Source organism: Eucyclogobius newberryi, unplaced genomic scaffold (genome assembly GCF_026437365.1).
Source record: "Eucyclogobius newberryi isolate DKJ021-1_F unplaced genomic scaffold, fEucNew1.0.hap1 SCAF_8, whole genome shotgun sequence".
NCBI lineage: Eukaryota > Metazoa > Chordata > Actinopteri > Gobiiformes > Gobiidae > Eucyclogobius > Eucyclogobius newberryi.
In genome coordinates, this window is record NW_027316500.1 from 9546771 (window position 1) to 9564948 (window position 18178).

Genomic DNA, 18178 nt, shown 5'->3' on the forward strand with positions numbered 1-18178 from the left:
TTTTTGTAAAATTGGATAGTAAATATTATTAGTATTGTTGTATTGTTAAAGCTTTTAAGACCCAGTCACATTTAATAATAATACATAATGTCTTTCATGGCACTTACATGTGCTTCATTATTAAAGACGGACAAAAACACATGTAAAATAATAGGGAAAAGACACATTTCCCACAAAAATGAGACAGGACAAGATTTTCAAAAATGTGCTGTTCAGTTCACAATTTTGGCCTTACAATTTTCATTTTATTTAATATTTTTTTCCCATTGTAGAGCTGCTGTTTTTAACTACAGCTTCTCAAAACATTAACTCCAAGCCAAAGGCAAACACATGGGAAAAACAAAATCACCAGATCGTTTTCCTCACATAAAGACAATCTTGTGGCAATCTAGTCCCATTCTTACCTTACAATAATAATTTTTATGTTTCTATCAAAGCCTGGCTTAAACACATTTACTGTTGCATTTAATACAATATGTGTTTATTTAACAGGTAATTATAATTACACAACCAAGTTTCAGGTTTTACTGGACAAATACTTACAGAACGTTTGGCTTCACGCAATAGTTTCTCATTTTATCTAGATATATGACGACCTTTACCACAAATACTATACTTTTTGTGAAGCTTGTATACAATTTTGCAAATCAAACCGACAGGGAACTCAAACTGGTTGCTGATTTTGTTGTAAAGACTTAAAACCATGAACATTTTGATCTGATATCAGTTTGTCATTGAGACTGTGATATGATCTACCTCCTTTGCTTTAATTCCATGTATTTTAAAGGGTCTTTACATTAATGACACACACGTTACTTTCTAAAGTTGGTTGTCTACAAACTTTGCTATAGGAAGTTACCAAATTACTGCAATATCACATCGCACTTTGAGCTCTGAAGACTATAATTGCACATGTTGCACCAGGGCTCTATAGATAATTAGTATTTGGCGTGACATTTAGACAGCCATTTGTGACCTTTTTTTGAAGTGTCATCAGACTTGTCATTACTCATTCTCATCTGAACCGCAGCCAGGCCCGATTTCTCACTTCCCAAGCCACCTCGATGATGGTCAACAGCTCAAAAGCTAAACCGTCAAAACAATTGAACCTTTAGCCATTCCTCGCGACACCTTTTACTCTGTCAGATCAATTGTGTGGAAAAAAGCCCGAGGTCTTCTCCAGTGAAACCCTATACGGAGCACTTAAAGGAAGCGGGGACAATAGTTTGCACAGCCGCCGTAGAAGCTGGTGACCTCAGAGACTTTTGGCGGTGGCCAGGACTCGTGAATGGATTAAACGTGTCACTCACTCTGCCGACGTGTCATCGAAGTGACAGTTCACTGGTCTGAGGTCAGAGGTCACAGAGGATCTGCTCATTCATAGAGAAGAAAAGGCTGAGTAAGACATTAACGCTATTTTTATGTTTAAACACAGACTTTAAGAGGTCTGTGTTTGGGTGCAATTGTTTATTATAGTTAAAATATCAATTCAGACTATGTGTATGTTATTTCAAGCAATTCAAGCAAAAACAAACAGCCTGATAAGTAATCATTACCAAGATTGTACTTTCCGTGCCAAATAGCAAATGTTTTCTTAAAATGTTGAGACCATTCTGTTTTAAACATTTACATTATAAAGTAATAATATCTGCCTCTTTATTTTTGGGATGATCAGGTTTTGAGTTAAAGTATTAGATAAACTGGTTCTGTCTGTATCTTCTGCAAACGTAATTCATGATGAACTATGACGAATGACTTGAATTCACCGCAGGTTTGAAGATAATGATGAACCGACAGGATTTATATATTAGTTAATTACATTTTTAATGGTTTAATTCATTAATGAAACAATCTATGAAACAACATAAACTAAAAAGCAACACTGATGCAGGGGTTCCCAAACTTTTCAGGCCAGAACACTGAAAATAACCCTAAAACTGACTCTGGGGCCCCCACTGTAAAATTAAACGCATGAAATCTTTCTTAGTTTAGTTTATCGTGTTATCTGACCCAATTTCACTTAAACATACTGTTTTCAAAAAAACAAAAACAGATGCAATACAATTTCATCATTTTAAAATTACATTATGAAATCATCTCACGACCTCCAGCGTATGCTTCGCGACCCCCAGGGGGTTCTGACCCTCACTTTGAGAATCACTGTACTAATGCTTAGATACAACAGGGCATGGCACAAACAATGCTCGCTTTTATTTCACAGAGCGAAAATGCCTCAAAGGAAGGAACCAGCTCACAAAGTCTCAGTTCAGTTTACTGTTTATATCGTTAAAAAAGCCTTTGCCATTGTAATATCATGGATGTAAGTTTCCTGTTTGATGGTTACATTTTGAGTACTTGTCACCATTCAAAAGCTCCACCTCCATTAGCCTGAAACCAATGTATGTACACAAACCCTTTTAGTGTTATGTCTCCTCAATGGGCACATGTTTTGGTGTCACCAACATGTCAGTGGAACATTGCGCACCACTAACGACTAACATGTTCGTTGAATGATGTTGAGTGAAGCCGCACTCCATCCAGGACAACTTAATGTAGGCCATTGTGGTATAATTTATGGCCTGTCGTGTTCAGTCCAGAGAGTGCAGTGGTCGTTCTGTGAGAAGGAAGGAAAGTTCTCTCCATTTCCAGTTTTTGTCTTCCACTAATAACCACTGTAAGAGCCCTTTATAAGAGCCCTTTATAAGACCCACTTTAGAGGCGCGTCTTCAGGTTTAACTGTTGAAAAAACAAAAATGGTGCTGTTACTGTTAGATTTATAGCCATTAGACACATCCTGGTCTACTCAAGTTGTTTTCGGTCATTAAGCTTTGCAAAACATTGTTCCTGTCATTTGTGTCTTTTACTGTTCCATATTTGGATACACTTGGATTTCAAAACAGAATTCCATACTATGACATAGAACAGGTCCGATCTGTGGAGAGGCAAGCCCGACCACAGTAAGCATGCAGGTTTTCAAGCCGTTTTTGAGCAATAAAACAACAACAAAGAAATACATGCAAGATAGACATGTTTAATGCCATACTCCATACAACAGAAAATTGCACCTTTTTATATATTAACAGTGACAATAAAATTATTCAGAAGAACTATAAATATGTATTGTTAACTTTTTCCATCTCATTATTTATTGAGCCAATGCAATTTTTTTAGTTTAGTCTGCTTAAAATGTATGCTTTCTCTAATCATTTAGTATTTAAATGTAATCTGATTGTTTTGAGGTCAACAATCATTTATTTTTGCTTTATTATCTGGTTTAGTGCTTGTTTAGAATTGTTTTTCATTGCATTTTACCTAAAAAAGACCTGATTTCGTCCATTTTGGTCTGGCTTTAGTCTCTTTTGTCCTGTCCAAGTCCGTTAGATCCTGTAATCACATCATTATCACTCCTGGTTAAGTCAACTACCCTCTACCTCCCAGTGAAAAATGTTATTAAGGTCAGTGGAGAAACTTGAGCCTGTCACTTCTGGCTCATTGTGTTGAAAAAGCACAGGGAGGAAGAGCATCCGAGACCTTTCCTGTTGACAAGCCGTTATGTGGATTTAGCCCATTCGGGGTTTAATGTTGTGTGGCAACCTGGCACCAACACACACACGCGCACACGCACACTCACCTACACACACACACACACACACACACAGTTAATCAAGGTAATGAGCGGGTTCAAGGGCCTGTTACCAAGACCAATGAAGCGATGGTCCCGGGGCTAACGGGCTGATTAGCTCCCCGATATTTGACACTGAGGTTACTAAATGATAGGAAATAATATGGGACATTTCTCAACCAATTAGAGAAGAGAAATGAGTGTGATTGGCGGAGCAAAATGGCTTTATAGAAATGTTAATTGTGGGCAACAGTATTAATTCATGCGCATTAGGCCTAAGATGACAGCCTTTTTTTATCACAGATCATTGCAACTTTTTCACAATTGTTTCCCAGAAATATTTGACCAATTTAATGATGAAACTATATTAACTCTTCAACTATGTAAGCCTGTCACAAAAACACATTTTTAAGAGCGATATATTTTTATAAAAATACCATGATATACGGTATTAAAACTGCTTTATACCACTGACACTATAACGCTAAAGCAGGATTTAAAAAAAGTGTACAGTTATAAAACAGGAGCTGTGATAAACAAACTTCATCATACTACAAACATTTCTCTACTAGTCCAAAGAAAATGTGCATATGATAAATATTGAGCCACAAATATGTACTATTCCATTCATCATTTATTGAATATGTCGATATAGTAATTATTATATTATAAGTACACATTCAAATCAGTACTAAACCCACAACTCAACCAGGACTAAACCAGGACTAAACCAGGACTAAACCAGGACTAAACCAGGACTAAACCAGGACCAAACCAGGACCAAACCAGGACCAAACCAGGACCAAACCAGGACCAAACCAGGACCAAACCAGGACCAAACCAGGACCAAACCAGGACCAAACCAGGACCAAACCAGGACCAAACCAGGACCAAACCCGAGATCCAAACCCGAGATCCAAACCCGAGATCCAAACCCGAGATCCAAACCCGAGATCCAAACCCGAGATCCAAACCCGAGATCCAAACTGAAAAGATCCAAACTGAGAAGATCCAAACTGAGAAGATCCAAACTGAGAAGATCCAAACCCGAGATCCAAACCAGGGCAGTGTGAATGTAAGGTTACTCTCCCGTGGGGCCCCTTTTGTGGTCCTCACCACCCGTTGGGAACTGAAGTGCCAATCAATGTTTTCCATTGTCAGTTGAGCTCTATTAAGTAATAAAAGGCTTTCTGAACCCACAATGTCTCACATGGAAATACTAAAACTGGAAATGTTGTGCCATTGGTTGCACAATGTTTAAATATTGATGTTTCTTAGTGTGGGAAAGAAAACAAAAGTGCCTCCAGCCCCGTTGGGACAATCCTTAAAATACTTACAACCCTGTGCTGCAAAGTGCCAATAATACAAATAATGGTTAGTTACCATTAGTGTTTTCTAATCCCATGTATTAATGTGAAAATGTTATGACTACACTATAAACTACTACATGTTTTGTAAATGCAGATTTTGTATTCATAAAATGCACATTCAAGCTACTTTATGTACGGTAGATAAGTAATGCCAGTGTACAGCCCTTCTTACTCATTCATTAGGTTTTGAGGCTGTATTCTCCTTCACAAACACGTCTTTCAGAAGCAGAACATTGATAGAAAACCCATTGTAATATTGATGACAAACACACTACACTTTGCAGGGTTTGGACATTGTTTTTTTACCCCACTTGGGTCAGTTCTTGCTATACAAAAACCTCATTCATTGAACATTGGCCCTCCTCATTATACACTGCTCCATATTTGAGCCCAGCCATGCGAATAACATACACTACATGGCATTCAGTAAATAATTCATGTAAACACAAGGGACATGTAGAGCGCGGTGGACGCTCCATCAAGGCCAGGTCTGGCGCTTATGCAGTCGCCAGATGTGTGAGACGCTGCAGAACGGGTGTGAGGGAGTATGAGGGGATACGAGGGGTGCGGAGTACTTAGATCCTATGACACTCTCTTCCCCAGCCGGGAATTCGAGTAAACATCATCCTCCTCTGCCCTAGTTTGACGAAAAGGAGTCTATGAGGATGTTTAGAAGGTAAAGTCCAGGCCTCGGCTTGTGTGGTCTTATCAATTAGTAAACTTACTCTGACAAAAAGTACCTGAAATGTATGTATGTTTTTAATACGGGGTTCAAATTTAGATCCTACTACCATTTTCTATCTAGCAACTATCCTTTCCATTAATCGATTAGTTGTTTTTATCACAAAGCTTATGAATGAGGTTTTTTTTTAACCATATTCGACCCAGATAAAGCAAGATGTTCTCCACTTGAGCATCTCTTGAGTACTTGTAGACAAAATACACTGAATTTACATTTTTCCTGTGTTATTTGGATGTATTTCTCGCTTTGTCTGAGGCATCGAACCTCTTCTCCCAGTACATGGCATGTTTTTGAATATTTGGGCAGTCGAGATAACAAAAATTCGATTTCAACCTGGAGAGACTCGAATGAAGATGATTGGAAGATAATGAATGAAACGCAACAAGTATTTTAAAATATTAACACATGACTTATGACATGTAAAAAATCCAAAGTACATTTTTCTTTTTAAATAATATTAAAGGAACCCATGCAGAACAGAAGACACAGAGAGATACAGTTCTATATAGTCCTACACATGAAGTCCATTTGGTCTAAAGTCTATTAAATCCAAATTTTCAAATGTCATTTACAAGGCCTGTCCAGTCCTTGATTATCAATTCAGTTTGTGTCATCCCTTTTTCGTGATGGCCCTTTTCCCTGCTGCCACAAGTATGTTCCAGAGATGTGCATTTAGTGTGTCCATGGCAGGAGTTTTGAGGCCCAAACACATAGTCCTGAAGTGCAGTGGGACGCCAATGCCGAAAACAATCTTCAGTGCTCTATTGATCCTGTTTTTACTTTTCACTGTCACTTTGACCGCAGTAGTTACAGCCCTCCTTCCTGTCACTCTAGTAAAAATGCTTTGCGAGGGGGCAGGGCGGGCCTAATCATGTGGGTCATGCTTGAGATAGTTCTGAGATCTCCGTGGCTGTTTAACCCTGAGTCATCGCCGCTGCCCTCCCAGACCTCTTTCCATCACAGCATATATGAGACTCTTCCCCTTCGCCCCAATGATTAATGTTGCATGAAATGGCACTGTAGGCCCCTGTCCACCCCTGAGATCCTCACAGCAGCAGCGGGATGGGGCTAAATCCTTGCACTCCCCTCCTGTGTCTAGCCGCTCAAGGGAGACTCCTATCTGATTATGTGTCGGCTTTATTCGAATAACAGATTTGAACCCACTGTCTCCTAAGAATCCGTCTTCTGCCTCTAAGCCCCAAACGTATAACGGTGTAAGCTTGTCTCCTGGTTACAGAATCTAGACGTGCACCTCCAGCTAAATGCTTCAGACGGTGTTTCGTGTTTTGTTGTCAAAATACTGCGTTTGAGGCCCTCATTTTGCCGTAGCCGTTTGGTGTGCGGTTTGCAATTATAACATGGTTGTCGTTAGTAGGTCGTTTTGTTAAAGTTGAAGCCATATTTTAACCAGGGATGGGACAGGAAATGCCTAATAATATCGCTTATCGCGGTAAAAAAGGAAGACTGTATTCTTTTGTGGTGTATTTTGTAAAATTGGCTTTATTTCCGTTGATCACATTCACCAGATTGTGCAGAAAAAAACAATTCATCCATGATTCTGTAATTGCTTTAACAGAACATTTCAATTATAGGAAATTACAAATGTCTTTTTAACTATTCATTTCCAGAAAATGTTCAAACCAATTTGAACAATTATTGTGATATTATCGTTAATTGCAATGGTTTTGGCGATGATCATCCACACCCTAATTTTCCAATTCGTCCCATGGCTATTCATAACATTCAAACGTCATGGCGTACTTGAGGATGTCAATTCACCATTTATCAAACAAAAGTAGCGTAGCCAACGGTAGTACTTAAATATGTAGTAAAAGGTCTGAAAACATCTGATTTATCTAAAGTAATTATACAGTAATAATAAAACAAAGGTATTGCAACAGCTTCCTCCTCCACTGTTTATTATCATTACAACGTGTTTCTGCCTTTGTCTTTATCCATTTATGCTTAAAGCTCACACAATCACCATGGCGATAAAAAAGACCCTCTGAATGTACCATAGTGATCCATTCCGTCTTTAGAAACAGATTTTTATTCAATGCCGGTTACTACTTGTTGCGCAGCCAGGCACCTTGTTTTTTAACTAAAGGACTGTTTAAATGTTATAATTCATAAACTGTAATATCTGTACACTTAATATAATGCAATGTAGTGGCTCCTCTCAGCGAGAATCAAACATTTTAACGAACACATACAACACAACAGTTACTTATATTGTTATCACCAAAAACATACCTGTTTGTTGTTAGCTTAAGTCGTGCTTGTTTCATTAATCCTGTCTACGAGATTGTCTTCTCTCAGTTTGAATTTTCACTGTCGTTCTGCAATCAAATTGTGCGGTGAAACAAACACATAGCCTTATATAGTATAGCATTTGAGTTGCTACGGGCTTTATGCATTTCTTTTTACATTGGAAACATAGATAGTCTGTACCCAAGTGTGTTTTTCAAATGTAGATGGTATTTTAAGTTAGAAAATGTGAATTACTAATCCCACGGTGACCAAAATCATGTTTAAAAGCCAAATAAAGCCACAACAATGCATATTACGTATGTCAGTTTTAAGAATTGATGCTAAATGTATTTATGTATTTATTTATTTATTTTTATCTTTATTATTTTTTCCCCTCCATCCCTTGTTGGGTTTTGTCTATGGGAGTTTTTGTTTATAGGAGATCTTCTACTGAAAGTGTTTTTCAGACTTCCTATAAGTGTTCTGTTCTTTTCTTCTGTATCTACCTCTGTATCTTCCTGCGTTGCACCAATGAAATTTCCCCATGTGGGACAATAAAGGAATATCTTATCTTATCTTATCTTAAAATTGCTCTTTAACCAGACATTCATATTTTTAGCTAAAGCAACTCTGCCCCACACTATCGCCAACATCTCGTCTTGTGTGTTTCCCAGGGGCTGCTCGGAGCTGTACCGTATCCCAATGGTGGAGTACAAAGTGGACAGCGAGGGGACGCCCTGCGAGTATAAGACGCCCTTCAGGAGGAACACCACGTGGCACCGCATGCCCACAGCAGGGGGCCCCCAGCTGTCCCGAGGCTCTCCCACCCAGGGGCCCGAGCGACTGCAGTGCCAACAGATCATGCAGCAGCACCAGGGTGGCATCCCCAGAAGCACGTCGTTTGACAGGAAACTGCCCGATGGATCGAGGTATGTTCAGTTTACTACTATACGTACATATGCAGTCATGGTAGAACGGTTTCAAAAGTAATCTGGACAGTTATTTTGTTTTTAAATTGAGACGTTTCGGCTGCCATTCACAAGTCATTTTCAATCTGAAGGTACTAGTCTGAGAGGCTCCAGGATTAATCTATTTCAGGGCAGTAAGGGTTCTAGCAAATCTTGATTTATTTTATTTTATTTATTTGAATCCTTTATTTTGAAACCTTTATTTTGAATTACACTAAATGCAGTAATTTACCTGATTTGGCAAATATTTTTTCCACATTTATTGGGGCACTCCAGGGATTTTTTTTCTAATTATCATTCATACACCAGAGTGCGCAGACACTGGAAGCCTGGCAAGTTCAGTGTCTTGCCCAAGGACACAAAATAAAGTATTGGTAGGAGCTGGAAATCATTGAGTTATAGACAAACCCTTCAATTGCTCTTCTTCTCCCCCATGACATCCCTGCCACGATTTCAAGTGTTCCGTTTACTCCTCGATGCATAAATAGCCAATGCTTGAGTGCACAATTAGGTTTGCCAGGAGCGTCCAGGGTATATTAACCTAAATTAGTAAACAAGTACACTGAATTTATAGTCAAAACCAACAGGGAACCGGAACTGTCACACAATGAAAATACTATTATAATGTTCTGGCTGCTTCTCCAGTACCAACGCCTTAGGGAGGAAACAGAACGATGTACTTCAATATCTCCTGTATAAGAAAGAAGACAAATGATAAAACACACTCCTGAAAGTCACAACAGTTGTTCAAGGTTAAATTGTAAAGTGACTAGCCTAGCCGTGTACACCAGACACAAAATACTCAAAGCCACTGAGATGCAACCTCTCCGGGGCTAATTTGCACAGAGCGCCCGTGATTGTTCGAGTGCCATTATCCTTTTGATTCATCTGCATAAATGTATGTTGCATTTTAAGCCTAAGAATTCCGACCGTTTCCTTTGTGGTCGATGGTTACGTCGCTCTCTCTCGCTCTACTCTCCCACTCTCTCGGACATCTCCATCGCGGTGATTTGTTCTTTCTAATGAAACCCCTACAGTCGTGATAACCTTTCCAGTATGCCATCCCCCACCTCCCCCCCGTTACCCCCCTGCGCTGCCATATCTGCCTGTTGGAGGATAATGGCCGCCTTGCCTGTCTAATAACTAGACTTGGCGGCTTCATCTCGCTCCTCCCTTCACGCCGCCCGCTGCGTGTGAGGTGGAGCTGGGGACACTGACATGGTTCAACACATCTCAGCCAATTACCGCAGAAACAAAGAGCGCTCTCCTCCTCTCTTCAGACCACAATATGGAGCAGCCCAGAGGGACGAGCGGAGCACTGTCGAGTGGAGAGGCAGCAGAGAACGCGCTCTGAATATTATCGGAGCAAATCAGAGCTGACTGACTCTATAAATATGTTTAGGTGGATATCTAGAAATCGACGTCCTGAATCCAGCATGACGTGAAAAATATTGGTCAATAGAATGGATAAAATGCAACATCAGATCAACAGTTGGGTTGAAATATTTCAGCTTCTCTGTTCAAAGATTCAAGCTCAGTTTAACTCTATTAATAAGACACTAACAATCTTTTCCGTCCATAATTTCTAGACATGTGTGGCATTATGTCTTTGTAAATTGTCTCTTGGAGTTAGACGTACAGAAAGTATTTGATAAGGGCTGTGCAATTAATCAAATTGTGATTGCAATTAATGCAATTAAGTGCAGTGTAAAAGCCTCTTCGGGAAATAATTTGCTTCTGTTCTACATGTTAAATACGCAATAATCCACTGTGACATTTTAAAGGAGATTTTTTTCCCTCCAGATATTGAACTATAACATAAGTAGACGGTTGTTTTAATCTGTAATATTGAACTCAAATGGCTTAATATTTGAAACAGGTTCAGTGACTTCCTGTTTATACTGCAGATAAGAACTGAAGTTGAGGTGAAATGTAATAATGACATTAACTGTAGCAGATTGTCATTTAAGATAAGATAAGATAAGATAAGATATTCCTTTATTGTCCCACATGGGGAAATTTCATTGGTGCAACGCAGGTAGATACAGAGGTAGATACAGAAGAACAGATCACTTATAGGAAGTCTGAAAAACTCTCCTATAAATAAATAAAAACTCCCATAGACAAATAAATAAATAAATAAATACCATTGCATGTGATCCCGACAGTAATTGCACATGAATATGTGTCACGACAGCACATAGATTGCACATGAATTCCAACAGCAATTGCACATATGACCGAATTGCACATCAGTATTAGGTTAGGTCAGTATTGCGAGTGTTCAGTACTAACAGTTTTTGTTATAAAGTCTGACAGCAGCAGGAAGGAAAGACCTACGGAACCTCTCCTTCACACATCGAGGGTGGATCAGTCTCTCACTGAAGCTGCTCTCCAGAGCGGAGAGAGTGTCCTGCAGGGGGTGACACTCATGGTCCAGCATAGATGTGAATCTAGCCAGGACCCTTCTGTCCCCCACCTCCTGCACCGAGTCCAGAGCACAGCCCAGGACGGAGCTGGACTTCTTGATGACTCTGTCCAGCCTCTTCCTCTCCCTCTCTTTGTGATGCTGCTGCTCCAGCAGGCCACACCATACAGGAGGGCTGGTGCCATCACAGAGTCGTAGAAGGTCTTCAGGAGTGGCCCTGTCACTCCAAAAGACCTGAGTCTCCTCAGGAGGTAGAGCCGACTCTGGCTCTTCCTGTATAGTGCGTCTGTGTTATGAGTCCAGTCCAGTTTGTGGTTCAGATGAACACCCAGGTACTTGTATGAGTCCACTCTCTCAATGTCCCGTCCCTGGATGTTCACTGGTGAGGGGGCAGTGGGGTGGCGTCTGCGGAAATCCACCACCATCTCCTTGGTCTTCCCCGCGTTGATGAGGAGGTGGTTCCGCTGACACCAGTCCACAAAGTCCTGCGCCAGTCCTCTGTACTCCGCGTCATCGTCGTCTGTGATGAGTCCGATGATGGCAGAGTCGTCAGAGAACTTCTGCAGGACACAGCTGTCCGTGTCATGTCTGAAGTCTGCAGTGTAAAGGGTGAAGAGAAAGGGCGCGAGGACAGTGCCCTGGGGCGCCCCCACACTGCAGGCCCGAGTGTCAGACACACAGTTCCGGGCTCTCACAAACTGGGGTCGGTCTGTGAGGTAGTCCAGGATCCACTCTGCCAGGTCATACTCCACACCAGCCGTCTCCAGCTTGTCCCTCAGGAGCAGCGGCTGGATGGTGTTGAAGGCGCTGGAAAGATCGAAGAACAGAATCCTCACAGAGCTGCCAGGCTTTTCCAGGTGAGAGAGAGAGCGGTGCAGCAGGGAGATGACGGCGTCCTCCATTCCGATGCCAGACCGATATGCAAACTGCAGCGGATCCATGGCTGAGCTCACGGTGGAGCGGAGGTGGTCCAGGACTAGCCGCTCCAGTGTCTTCATCAGGTGGGACGTGAGAGCCACTGGCCTGAAGCTGTTGAGGTCTTTGGGGCGCGGTGTCTTAGGCACAGGTACCAGACAGGAGGTCTTCCAGACCTGTGGTACCACCCTCAGCTTCAGGCTCATGTTGAAGACATGCTCCGTAACTCCACACAGTTCATCTGCGCAGGACTTAAGGAGCCTGGGGCTGATGCCATCAGGTCCTGCTGCCTTCCTCACTTTAATCCTCTTCAGCTCACTCCTCACCTGTGCTGCTGTGACAGTCAGTGGTTGGCAGGGGGACTGTGTGCTGGGGGGATGGGTGAGTCCAGGCGAAGTGGGGAGCTGATGGTCCGGGGCAGATAAGCGAAGAGGAACAGATGCAGGGCATTGTCCAGCTGTGGAAGAGGGAGCATGCAGCTGTGCAGGGGGAGGGGCGGGTGACTGATCAAACCTCAAGAAGTGAGCATTTAAATCATTCACCCACTGTAGATCTCCCTCTGTCTGGGCAGGGGGGATTTTGAAGCCCGAGATGGTTTTCAGGCTCCTCCACACTCCCTGAATATTCTTTTGCTGCAGCTGCTCCTCCATCCTCCTCTTGTAGCCGGCCTCAGCCTGCCTGATCTTCCTCCTCAGCTCCTTCTGCACAGTCCTCAGCTCCTCCTTGTTCCCTGACCTGAAGGCTCTCTTCTTCTCCTTCAGCAGAGCCTTCAGTTCACGGTTAATCCATGGCTTGTTGTTTTGAAAACACCGCACCGTCCGGGAGGGAACAATGTTCTCAAAACAGAAGTTGATGTAGTCCGTGATGCACTCTGTGATGGTGTTGATGTCCTCCCCATGTGGGTCATAAAGCTCAGTCCAGACAGTGGTGCTGAAGCAGTCCCTCAGAGCCTCCTCGCTCTCAGCAGACCACATCCTCACCTCACGGGACACCACAGGCTGCCTGCGCACGATGGGTTCATACACAGGCCTCAGTTGTACAAGGTTGTGGTCCGAGCTGCCCAGGGGAGGGAGGGGGGAAGAAGAATAAGCCTCCTTGGTGTTGGCAAAAAACAAGTCCAATGTTCTATTCTCTCTGGTGGGGCAGGTAACATACTGGGTGTATGTTGGTAGGACAGAAGAGGGAGAAGCGTGGTTAAAGTCACCAGAGATGAGGAAGAGAGCTTGTGGATGCCGTGTTTGCAGCCTACAAGTGCAGGAGAGCAGTGCTTCACAAGCATCTTCAGCATTGGCAGACGGGGCCACATAGACTGCGATTAAAATCACATGTGAGAACTCCCGGGGCAGATAATATGGCCTCATGCCAATAGCCAATAGTTCAATATCCCTGTTACATAGCTGCTCCTTCACTGTGCAGTGTTCAGGTTTGGACCAGCTCGTGTTCACATACACCGCCAGACCTCCACCTCTTTTCTTCCCGGATTCTCTCGTTCTGTCCGCCCGCAGCAATTTACGTGTAGAAAGTAGATTTTGCATAATATATCTCCTTTAAAGAACATTACTAATACATTATAATATGTACGGTATATTCTTCCCACTGGCTAGTGTTGATGTATATCTTCGTCTTTGTAACTTGATTTGATTAAATTCATCTTGAAGTGTTTTTTACCTTTTACCGTATTTTCCGGACTATAAGTCGCACCAGCCAAAAATGCATAATAGAGAAGAAAAAAACATATATAAATTGCACTGGAGTATGAAATGCGGTTGCAAGTGTGAAAATAATAAATATTATCACATTTAAGTCGCTCCGGAGTATATAAGTATAAATATAAGTATAAGTCGCACCCCGGCCAAAACTATGAAAAAAGGTGCGACTTATTGTCCGGAAAATACAGGATTGTCCCACTTTGCTGTCAGCCATGGCCTCGCATTAACCTCCGTGCAATCTGAAATACCTTACTCCAAACTCACTAAAACCACATCTTGCAGTTCTTAGAGAAATGATATCTCCACTGCGCTTTACATTTTCATAAGACGGGAGGAAAGAGGAACAAAACGGCATCTGGTGCTGTTTTACATTCAGCGCTTGAGCCAATGAGAGGAAATGTACCGACTACGTGAACAGTGATTCAGTTACTGGCAGTTTAGCGAGTTTTCCACTGAGGTCTATGAAAGAGAAGCTTGATTATAATACAGTAAGCGATGAGAACAAGATATCAGTGTCCGAGCAATTTCAATCAACTGTTATTTATTGACGTGAATGAAAAGGTCATTTTCATTATTGTTATTGTACTGTATATTTCACTGACTGCAGAATGGATTTCAGCGTACTCTAGAGACATTTTTTATTTTCTTCCCCCACTTTATTGAATTTTGAACATGATAATAGTTACTTTGTGAGAGAAATGCTTAGAGATTCCTGCTGCCACTCTTCCACTGTCTCTGGCTGACATAATGCTCCAAATCCAATCCAGATGTAGAACCTAATTGGTCACATTTACATGGCCACAAGGTTCTTTAAGGACTCGTTCTAGAACACACTTGATAACAACGTTTCCTATCTCAAACTTCAGAAGTATCGCACCTTTGGAATGATTTTTTTCTACTAATATGTGTATTGATAGTATAGTAGTATAGTGTTGTAGTAGTAGAAGTTATTGTAGTAATTTAGTCTATTCATTTGCAGAGATAGGTAGTACTCAGATATATTTATATAAGTAACTTTTAAAAATGTTGTATGTCTCAGAGTAGTTGTAGTAGTAGTAGTAGACAAAATGCTTTCTTGAGTTATGCATTTGACAGTGTAACATTACTTTAGTAACGGTTTTGGTTAATCTAGTATATAGTATATGTATAAATCACATTATCATGACAATATCAATTTATTTCATTCTTCAGATTTGATTTAGTTTTTTCTCATTTGAGTGGTATAGCCTTAAAAAATGCCAGATTTTGTACCTCATGTTTTTTCATTTTCATATTTACATGAAATCAGATGTTACGTCATGACTTACTCTTGCATTTACTTTTACGTTTCCCAAAATACTTTTTTACTCTCACCTGATAATTTGTCAGGGTTTTGACAACATGTTTTACTCCAGTTTTAGCAAAAACCTACCATACATAGTATTTTTTATCTCTATTCAATAAATGGTATTGATGGATTCCAGCTTCCTGTTATAAGCAATACTTTCCCCATTTAAAGGATGCAGGATACAGTTCTATTCAGTTTTGATTTTGTTATAATTCTGAAACCCATGGATTGGATGTTGTTGGGATAGCAGTAGTAAATGCAGTATAGTGCTTGTATTAAATATCCATTTGTTTTGCTTCTATCCATCGTCCTTCTCTGTCAATAAAAGACCTCTTACCTTCTCCTGTACCTGATATTTATATTAAAGGAGCATCCATAGTTTAAAACACTGTTCACATTTTCCAACCACCTTCTCCCGGTCACATTATCTAAACAAACACTCCACTGATAAGATGAAAGAGTCACTAACCCAGCCGGCTTCTGGATTTATAAAAGATTCCATGTAAAAGCTATCGGGCCTGTGTTATTCCCGCCTCAGTGACACAGCCTGCTCTGGAGTGTTTGTTAAAACTACGGCCTCTAGGCAGCACACATAACTCTAACTCTCTATTTATTTTTCACTCTCCGCCACCGTCCGCTACTTTCTCACAGACAAAGGCAAAAGAAAGCAAAGAAACCTCCTGTCGCTCAATATTAAAGCAAACCCAGGCCCAATGGAAACTCTGAAAACATACACGCGAGTTCCTTAGCTGATAAATTAACTAAATAAATAGTTTTTTCTGAATATTTATGGGGGCATAGAATTGACATTTTAACTCAACATTTGATATTGCCTGCAGTTATTTGTTTTATATTGAATTACTTTATCTCGTGGAAATACTGTATATTTTTGGTTAGTACAATTTGAATGTATTTTTACACAGCTTATGTTTTTTAAGACAAGTGAAACATAACCTGCTTAGAACAGTTGTGATTATTATTATTATATCTTTAAATCATTTCAGATAGAGTCTGACCACTTTAGTCTGAGATCTCTTTTTACAAGAAGTGCAATTTTGGAGATTTTGGAGATTTTTTTTTAGATGTAACTAGTGTCCCAATACTAAAATTTCAAACTCAATTTTGATTGATTAAATTCTTTATACAAATGTTGGTATCTCAAAGGTTATTTAATAATGCTCTTCTTTGAAACATTTTCAACACAAAATAATAGTGCTTTCTTCAGGTTATCATATTGTCTTATTCTAGATCTGATAAAGCTCAAGATAGTCCAATTTTGTCCTTTTAATGTATTTTTTTAGTATTGATACTTGCTCAAATGATCATCTTGTTTTGATACTAGTTTTAATATCAGTTAGTATCTGATTTTTGATACAGTAAGATCAGCTCCAGTCTTTACGTTTCCTTATTATACCTTTTTCTAATACATCAATGTCCAGGTCATACTTTTCACAGATCAGTGCGTCATACACATACACAAAATGCCTCTTTTTTCATCTCTATCCAGGACAATGCAGGACTTGGAGAACCCGCAGGTGTCGTCATGTAACAAAGGAGACCAGCACTATCGCAGCTCGCCCAGTAACCAGTCCTCGTCCAGTGACCCCGGGCCGTGTGGCAGCAGCAGCACATGGTCCCAGCAGCCCGGATATGACGGGTAAGATGTCCAAAACGCAACACCAATGTACATTTGCAGAAATAACAGACAGCTATTTTTCTCCTGGAGAAAATGTGTGGTTTTACTGTTATGAAAGCCGCTTCCATCAGCCTCAATCTGCTACAAAGAACTTGTAATTTCACAAAATGACTGCAATCTTTTCCACCCAAAATGGTCATATGATTAGTCACCATCGCACCTTTTTGTACAATACAAACCAAAAGAAAAGCAAGAGCAAAGTAATGATTTAGATGTAGAAGGGGATCTGCGAAAAGTCTGCCATTATATTTGGCATTTGGACAATCTGACATTTATGTTAAGGCTTAAAAGCTTGCAAAAATTGTGTTTTTGGCATTTTGAACATTTACCAGCATGTTCAGTGATCTTGTTTTGTATAGAATAAAGAAGCTCTGTAGCCATAGTTACAAGAGCAGACTAGTTTGGGTTTTGTTCACTACTGATTTAGAGACACTAACTAACTAATGTCTCTTTTGTGTAACACTCTATATTTTCTTTTGGTTTAAAGTTGTCAGAGGTGGGTAGAGTACACAAAATTGGAGTAGTATTACTTTAAAACAATATTACTCAGCGAGAAGTAAAAAGAAGTAATCCAAATAATTACTCACTCTATTACTTAACTCTACGAAAATACGAAAAAGGATTTGGAGGAACTATTACTGACTACTGCGTAACATTTTGGACATAAAATACATTTGAAATAATATTTATAATAGTTAGTTAATGTAATAAGACAGATATAATATTAAATAATGCACAGATGCTGGAGTTTCAAAATAAGACAGAAAGAATGATATCTGAAAGCCATAAGACATAAGAAACACAAATGATTTAACATTGTTTACATAAAACTTTGACCTACTGCTACTTTAAACTAAAGATTACTTAAGTAGAAGTACCAGATAAAACAAACTGATTGATCATATGTCGTGCGTGCAGCGTTCAAAAACCACTGAGCTATCACATACAAATGAAAGGCAGATAAATGCTGATTGAGCTGCAAATTATGATATCGCTTCTGTAAATAAACTTTAAGGGCGTGGCATCTGCTGGTACTTCAAATTCTGCACCAACGGTATATGACTGAACAATAGATTGAAGTTCAAAGTCTTTATGCGGTTTGTTTGGCTGAATTCATCACTTTCTACATTTTCTTTTTGAATATAAGACGC

The 18178-nt window shown here is 40.3% G+C and overlaps 1 protein-coding gene across 9 annotated transcripts in view; it reads left to right on the plus strand.

Moving 5' to 3' along the window:
• Nucleotides 1-18178, plus strand: part of sipa1l2 (signal induced proliferation associated 1 like 2) — a 145625-nt gene that overhangs the window by 98319 nt on the left and 29128 nt on the right. For all 9 annotated transcript variants that reach the window (XM_072437438.1, XM_072437441.1, XM_072437444.1 and 6 more), the window contains exons 10-11: nucleotides 8659-8913; nucleotides 16839-16988. In XM_072437438.1, coding sequence (XP_072293539.1) covers nucleotides 8659-8913; nucleotides 16839-16988 — 405 coding nt within the window. The remainder of the gene's footprint in view (nucleotides 1-8658; nucleotides 8914-16838; nucleotides 16989-18178) is intronic.